The sequence below is a fragment of the Nicotiana tabacum genome, chromosome 14, assembly GCF_000715075.1.
Source record: "Nicotiana tabacum cultivar K326 chromosome 14, ASM71507v2, whole genome shotgun sequence".
Lineage (NCBI taxonomy): Eukaryota > Viridiplantae > Streptophyta > Magnoliopsida > Solanales > Solanaceae > Nicotiana > Nicotiana tabacum.
Window position 1 is genome coordinate 101,077,205 of NC_134093.1, and position 8,181 is coordinate 101,085,385.

General features: G+C 36.9%; 1 protein-coding gene across 3 annotated transcripts; it reads right to left on the reverse strand.

The window, feature by feature from the left end:
• Window positions 1–523: 523 nt before the first annotated feature.
• LOC107784560 (monosaccharide-sensing protein 2) lies at window positions 524–7,428 on the reverse strand. 3 transcript variants are annotated; one of them, XM_016605707.2, is made up of 7 exons: window positions 7,195–7,428; window positions 6,950–6,999; window positions 5,634–5,781; window positions 4,641–5,207; window positions 2,574–3,469; window positions 2,013–2,200; window positions 524–1,350 (listed from the first exon to the last, which is right to left on the reverse strand). In XM_016605707.2, exons 3-7 carry the CDS (start codon window positions 5,710–5,712, stop codon window positions 915–917), a joined length of 2,166 nt encoding a protein of 721 aa, XP_016461193.1. In that variant the 5' UTR covers window positions 5,713–5,781; window positions 6,950–6,999; window positions 7,195–7,428; the 3' UTR covers window positions 524–914. The 3 variants fall into 3 exon arrangements, with proteins under 3 accessions (XP_016461193.1, XP_016461192.1, XP_075085901.1); XM_016605706.2 differs by lacking the exon at window positions 7,195–7,428 and having other exon boundaries at window positions 6,950–7,188; XM_075229800.1 differs by lacking the exons at window positions 6,950–6,999; window positions 7,195–7,428 and adding an exon at window positions 6,690–6,829.
• Between the last annotated feature and the right edge of the window lie 753 nt (window positions 7,429–8,181).

Here is an 8,181-nt window from a genome sequence, read left to right on the forward strand (position 1 = left end):
CATTTATTTTTTTTCAAATTGATAAAATGAAAGTGTTATATAAATTGGAAGAAAAGAGACAGTGCATTAAGTTAGACGGTCTACATCACACCACTTGGATTATTGCTTATGATTTCTGTCTTCTCATATAGAAATAGTGACAGTTTAGTTACTAGCTTGTGAGTTCTGTTTACTTACTGTTTAACTTGCAACAAATACATATATATGTTACATATGCCATTTCCTTTTGTACATTTTTTCACTTTTCAAGTTTAATGGCTTTGGTACTTCAACCAAAAATTCCAAATACCTTTTTCAACTTCGACTTCAAATACGCTTTTTCTCAACTTCAACCAAATATTGGAACGAATCGCCTATTTCAATTTGAAAGCAACAATAAACACAATGTAATCTCACGGGTGAAGTCTGGGAAGGGTAGTGTGTACGCAAACCTTAACTCTTAAGGTAAAAGGAAGGACAACAACAAGCACACCAATCAAAAAGTCAAAGCAAAAATACAAAACTAAACTAGGTACTGCAATCAGAAAGCCAAAACCAAGCCTACTTCAATTAGGAAGAAAGGAGAATAAATAAGTGTATCAATAAAATGTTCAAAAATTAACATCAGATGGTGCCAATGACGCACTGATATCCAAATCTTGAAAGCTCTAAAGAGAGCTGAACTCATAATTGAAGCAAGCAGAAAGACCAAGTACAAAGAGAAAAAAGATAGAATATGGATTACAGTTAAGTGAGTTATCTTCTTCTGACCACAATCTTTTTGACTGATTACTTCTCTTCCTTCTGAAAAAAAACCATCATTTTCGTAGGTGCGCGAAACACCTCAAGTCACGATAAGACGTTTGAATGCATCGACATATAGCAATGCAGATTCCACGACAAAGAAAACAGTAAGTTTCAAATCTCTATTGTAGTTATTCTCTTGCAGCTTGCTTAGCTCCAACGGCGAAGAATTCTGTTATGACTTCAAGTGGCATGCCCTTTGTTTCAGGAACCTTCAAGTAAACGAAGACCCAAGCCAAAGCACACACAACAGCGTAGATGCCAAAGACGCCACCAAGTCCAATGGAGGTAAGCATAACGGGGAGCGAGTAGGTGACAATGATGTCTCCAAACCAAAATGTAAGAGCACATATTGCAATGCAGATTCCACGAACGCTAGTGGGGAATATCTCTGAGCAGAGGATATTTGGGATTGGACCAAAGCCCATGACAAAAGTGCAGAAGTAGACCACAACACTAATGGTGGAGATCACAGCATGCATGACGGCGCCCATGCTAATAACATTGCCAATGACAAGTACGATAAGTGACGCTAACAAGACAGGCAAAGTTGCCAGCAAAAGCCACCTGGAAAAGAAAACAAACAATTATACTTCTCTTAGACGGAAAGTTAAAGCGTTAACAGTGCATGGTTTTAAAAGATTTGGAATCTGTCACATAAGCAGATCTCTCAACTTCAACATGGTCAAAGCGCAAAGTAATAATTGTACAAAGTTGTGCTGAATAAGTGTTGGAAAATAGAGATTTTGGGCCTAGTATACCCATAAGGGGTGCTAGCTAATTAGTTGGCCATTAGTTAGTCTAACTGTAACCCTAACGATGTCTATATGAACACCACTACAGGTGTTGGAAGACATACTAAATTAGAAAACGGCTAGGGTAAGGTTTCTCGGCATCCAATTGAGGGATAATTAGGCTGTGGGATTAGGGGATTCATCTGCTACGTGAGGATTCCCAGCGACCAATAATCCGAGTCGAGATTGCTACAGACTATCTGCTTCCACCAAGGGAAACTACCGTAAATCTCCAAACTAGTGTTTACTCTCATTTTATTACAATAAGTTTAACCATAGTTAGGCCTCAAACTAAAGAAACAAGTCTTTTTAGTAACAAAAACTAGTTTATTGAGAAGGCAACTATGGTGCATGATGAGTAAATCACACATCAAGGATTGAATGTTATCATTTCTAGAGTTACATAAAATATAGCATTAATAGAATCAGGGATACCTTCTGCCAGCAAAGTCCATTAGTCTCATCGCAACAACAATGCTGGGAAGCATTAACAAAGTTGTGACAGCACTTATGAGGAGAGACGCAGAGTCAGAACCGATGCCCAAATTTGATAGCAGAATTCCTACTCCTGCTTGTTCAAGAATTTGAGGAGTGTAATACAGAACCCCGTTGATTCCGGAAAACTGTACAAGGACCAAAGCGAATCAGTAGCTGGATCAAAAGTAAATGTGGTTTGGTTCATATACTTACTTTCTAGACTTGATGCCAGTTTAAACTTCATATACTTCACTGGTTTGAGCATAACATCTGATTAAATAAAGCTTAATAGCAGGCCATTGCATAACAGAGCTCAGAAAATTCCATCACAAAGTCATGCACAGAAGAGTTAATTGTTATGTACTTTATTCTTTGAATGGTGAATTGCTATGCGAGCTGTAACAATTTCTACCAATAAAATCCGAGAGCAAAACAGCTATAAAACTATTTAGTAATCTTAATTGCCATACTTATGCTACCTATCTATAGGAAACAGTAAGTTCATAAAACAACTTTTACCTGCTGAAGTATTTGAATTCCAACTCCGACAATCAATGCATGCTTAACTCCTGGCTCAAATAGTGCTTTCCAGCCTGGCCTCTTTGTAACAGCGTCAGATTGTGTCTCTACTGCTTCTTCTATAGACTGTTGACCCAAGAGGCTCTCTGCTCGAAGAACAGACTGACTCACTAAAGCAGCTGCATGTATGAATTCGCCTTCAGCATGAGCATCACCTGGAAGGGAAATAATGGATCCACGTCGTGATCCAGCGCCTCCTTCTTCATGTAAATAAATCCTTTTGAGTGCTCCTTCCTTTTTCTCATCTTTTCTGTACGCTAGCTGCCAACCACCGCCAATACCCATGCTCGCTTGCTCGCCATTTGCGTGCACGAGATTGCTACCTTGTCTCATGCTTAATGAGGTTGGAGGCCCCATATTTGTTTCAGCATTTGTACCTTGACGTGAGAGCAACGGGCTTCTCAGATTATCATCGGATTCGGCCCCAGAACCATCGGACATATGATGTTCGTCGTCCTTTTGGCTTTCTTCATCCCATTGTTCATGTTTCTCTTGATTCTCCGTTATATTGAACATGCTGCCAACATTTGAAAAGAGCATGCTTCGCATGCTTCCCATCTCCGGAAGCTTCTCATGAACACTGCCAAATAGAGTGACCAACGGATCCATAAGCATGCTTTGGTTTGCCATACTCCCGTGACGTGAAGCCAGACCAAGAGTACTTTGTCCAGTCACAGGTTTGGCTATCCATGAAAGACCCTCTTCGGCTCCATATAACTTGATTTGATCTTTCTCATCCTGGTTGTCGACAAGTTCACTGTCTGGACCAATTATATATTCTTCTATAGATACTTCACCTCCAACACCTAAACCCTCAATTAGCAAGGCCATTTCTCCTATAGATTGAGAAGATTCCATTGGACATTAATATCTTGGTCGAGAGTGTTAAATCCCAAGGAGGACTGATCATTAACTTCAAGAATGAAAAAGTGTAACCTGACCTAAGAACTAAACCTTAAAGAAAAATATTATTCCCTCCATCCCAAATTATGTGGCACTCTTTCCTTCTTAGTCAGTCCCAAAAAGAATGTCACTTTTCATTATTAAGAAACAACTTATCTTTAGAATTCCTACTTTAACGTTAATGAATTGATTTACAGCTACACAAATATCTATGGTTTGTTTCAGACAAGAAGTTTTAAAAGTTTTCCTTTCTTTCTTAAACTCTGTGCTGAGTTAAACACCGCTGCATAAATTGGGATGAGAGTAGAATAATTCAATGGAAATACTGTATGCTTGGCAACAAATAAATGAGAAAAAACAAAGCAAGATTTCACAAGGCATAGAACCAACACATTATCTGAAGTGCATGAGTATATCTCCTGAAACCTAGTAAGCAACCCCAACCAAACATAGGGCTTTGAAGCGTGTGATGAAGTTGGGACGGCATTCAATTTCTTAAATCAAACAATTTGACTTTTTTCCATACATGGGATATGCAACAGCCTACAAAGTTCCTAAATTCTTTATGTTGGTTACATTTATATTATCTCGCGGCAGAGGCGGAGCCACATAGCTCCAAGGGACACCCCTTCGTTGGAAAAATACATTATTTAGATAGGTAAAAATTACTTATTTTTTATGTATATATGCTATGTATTAAATCCCCTTGAATTATTCGTACATTTACTTCGTTAAATTTTGACACCCCTTAATGAAAATCTCGGCTCCGCTACTGACTTGAGGTACTAAAAGCTAAGAAACCAGTACAAACTAAAGAAGCTGCCTTAATTTCAACGAAATCAATAGCAAATTGGGGTTAAAGCTCTAGCAGAAACTTCTTTATTTTTCTCGACAAGTAAAGCTTTAAAACAAATTTCTATCTTATGCATAGTTGATTCTTGTAAAACAAGGCATTAAAAGAAACATTGCTGATTACACAAAGACTGAGAGTGTCACAGATTTAGCTCAATTGTATGTTAAAACTATTCTGAGGAGTAAATATATTCTCTGGTACAACAAAGGAATAAATTAATTGTGCACAAGGAAAGGAACGATGAAACAAACCTGAGACATCTTCCCTGCCACGTAACCTCTGTAAAACTTGTTTAGCCTCTTTCATTCGACCTTTGCTGACCAGCCACCTTGGAGATTCGGGCAAGTAAAACAACGTAAAAAAGAAATAAGCAAGAGAAGGAATCGAGAGAACCCCAAGCATTAGCCTCCAACTTGGCGACGGCGTCAATGACATTCCGAAAACCATGCAGTATGACAAAAACATTCCAACACATCCAGTGAACTGCGGAAAGGTATTCAATTGCCCTCTTATTTCTGGCGGGGCAGTCTCAGATATATAGACGGGAACAAGTGTCACCGCAAGACCAATTCCAAATCCATCCAAGAGCCTTGCTAAAAGCAACACATAAACATTTGGAGACCATAACATCACTAATCCGCTAAGGAAATAAAGTACTGATGAAATTATCAGCATCGGACGTCTCCCAAGCATGTCCGATACAGGTCCAGAGAATGTTGTGATCACTGTTGCTCCAATTAGAGACATCGCAACAATTAGCCCTTCCATTGTTGGCTGTGTTTGCAAATTAAATTCCTTCTTGATGTAAAGAACAGATCCTGAAACATATTAGATACATTTTCTTTCAGAATATAGTAATATGCTAAAAGTTGAGATTTGTGAGCGAAAACTATAACTTCACTGGAAATACTCATCGAAGAAGTTTCTTTAATATTTCACCGGTATTTCAGATGCTGATGTTTTGTAGTTGCAAATACTGATGGCCAATCCAAGCCAGGGTATTTCCAACTACTGAATTTCAGTATTAGCAAATGCTGGAATATTTGAAATGGGCAAACTTGTTCATATGTAATAGAATTTGGGCAGACAATTTGAGAAATGCGATGTTCACAATATACTGAAACTGATGGCCATATTAGGGATCGCAATTAGCTTTCAAGAACACTGCAAGACATGTTTCTCCTAGAGGAGAAAACTAAACACGAAAAAAATTAAAGAACGACAGGAGTGCAATGAGGTAAAACCTGCGATTGTCGCATTGTCCCATCCTTGCAATAAGTTGCCAATAGCTGCAGCAAGTGCAATTAGCACAGCTCCACTCATCCTTAATAATTCAAATTCTTCCTTTTATGTATAAAAAATGAATGTCCAACTCTTCCTAATTAGAAGCACCTGCAATCAGAACATGTAGAAGATTAGACTACAACAAACAACAACAACCCAGTATAATCCCACTAGTGGGGTCTGGGGAGGGAGGGTAGTGTGTACGCAGACCTTACCCCTACCCTGGGGTAGAGAAGCTGTTTCCGATAGACCCTCGGCTCCCTCCCTCCAAGAACTCCCTACCTTCCTCTTGGGGTGACTCGAACTCACAACCTCTTGGTTGGAAGTGGAGGGTGCTCACCACTAGAGCAACCCACTCTTGTCTTGAAAAACAACTATATGCAATGATATGCATAATTTTCGAAAGATCCAACATGATTAATATAACCAGTCAATGCAAAACACAGGATCATGTTCCTGAATCAGAACAAGAACAAATAGAAAGATTCTAACTTTAGACTTCAGTAAATCTCCTATGCTACATTTGAAACCATTATACAACAAAAGCAATAACAACTACACCACAATCCCAAACAAGTGGAGGCAGGGGCGGATGCAGCGTGAAAGTACCGGCTTCATTTGAACCCATTACTTTCAATGCGGTGTATAAATTTATATATCAAAATCAACTAAAACTGCAATAAATAGTATATATGACCCTCATAACTTTAAAAATATAACGAGTTCAATGCTAAGAACTTAAAGGTTGAATCCATAGAGCTTAAATTTTTGATCCGCCTCTGAGCGGAGGTCGGCCATATGAATCTTTCCCGACCATGTTCCCCATTTAAATACATCTATTTGAAACCATAGAAAAACTGATAAAATTTTAAACCCCACTTTCGTAAAGATTCAAAAAATGATATACTTCAATCAGGAAAAAAACATACACAGAGTGCATAGTCTTTGAATCTTGAAAAAGATCAAACAAACCCTTAAAAAGAGTAACTTTATCAGATCTAACTATATTACTCAACTGCATATGTAACCATTGCCAAATTTCCAAAATGATTCTTTAATACTAGCAAAGAGCACTGATCTAAGAACAGATTTTGAATATACAACAACAACAATAACAACAACAAACACAGTGTAATCCCAGAAGTGGGGTTTGGAGAGGGTAGTGTGTAAGCATATATTACAATGAAATCCCATAAGGTAGATAGGATGTTTCCGTTACACCCTCCAATCAAGGAACAGTGAAAAGAATGGCATGTACAAGCAACCAAAAAAGTACCTGCTAAATTCTTCAAAGAATCAGTTAAAGGCTCCCAAAATTGGAAAAACCTGCTAAATTCCAAATGTAAAGCTTAAAATTTCAAGAAAGACTATAACTTTATATAGAGACAAGACAATTGGTCTTGAAACATTCAAACCCCAATTGCCTTAAAAAGAAAAACAGAACTAAATGCTCTTTTGAAAGGGCAAGAAAAATGGGGTTGTTAAGTTAAAGTGAGTAATATAGCAGGCAAAAAGACAGACCTGAATATGACACAAATGAAAGAGAAAGAAAAGAAGATGGGATCTTAAAACCAGTTCAAAAAAAGGGGATGATGTGTAAGATGTGATGTGACCGAGGAACGTGGTTAGCTGATCTGTTAACATAGCCAACTTCCAAAATTATATACTGACTCAACTTAGTCCTCTTATTATTCAATGTACAATCTTTTGGAAAGATTCAGAATAATTTCTGTGTTTGGTCAGTCACTTTTGGACATGATCAGTTGGGATCTGTAACTTTTCTTTTCTTTTCTTTTCTGAGTAATGATGATATCACTTCCCAAATTTACCAAAATTCTACTTTATATATTGATTTTGAGCCGTTTGGACAATTTTAGAAAAAGTTTTTGATGTGTTTTTATAGTTAGAAGAAAAAGATTCAATTTTATTCTATTAGAAATTGCATAATAGTTTCCGGGGCAAAGGGCGAAGCGTTTTATTTATCACGGGGCGAGGCGAAAGCTTCGAGACACAGGGGTAAGTTCTATGTGTATTTAATTTTTAATATTTTATAATTTATAAATTAAACATATAAAAAATTAAATTATAAAAAATTCAATAAAAATTATAAAATCAGTAGGAAAATGTATGTATCTATTATAAACATGCTAACATATGCATGAAATATACAAAAGAATATTTTTTTTTCTTAAAAAAGTGAATAGTTAGAGGAAAAGATTCAAATTTATTCTCGTATTATTAGAAATTGCTTAATTTTATCATCGTTAAACCTTTGTTCACTGATCATTAGCAAATTGTTTTATTTTGCTCTTGTAATTAACAGAGCGCTAGCGTAAAATGAGATGAACTTCATGTGTCCAAATTCTTCGAAAAAAATTAAATTTACCTCCCAACTCTTAGTTATTGATTTAAGATTTAGAAGATTTATTTTCACATTCAAAAGGTGAAGAAAATAGTATTTCCCGAATACAAAAGATTAAAGGAGTTAAATGGAATTTACTCAAAATA

Bases quoted from the DNA above. Each gene is read 5' to 3' on its own strand.
- LOC107784560 (XM_016605707.2), bottom strand. From the start codon at position 5,712: ATGAGTGGAGCTGTGCTAATTGCACTTGCTGCAGCTATTGGCAACTTA. The intron at 3,470-4,640 runs GTTTGTTTCATC...CTCAATCTATAG, and splicing joins TGGCAGGGAAGATGTCTCAG to GAGAAATGGCCTTGCTAATT. The intron at 1,351-2,012 runs GTATCCCTGATT...TTTCTTTTCCAG, and splicing joins ATGGACTTTGCTGGCAGAAG to GTGGCTTTTGCTGGCAACTT.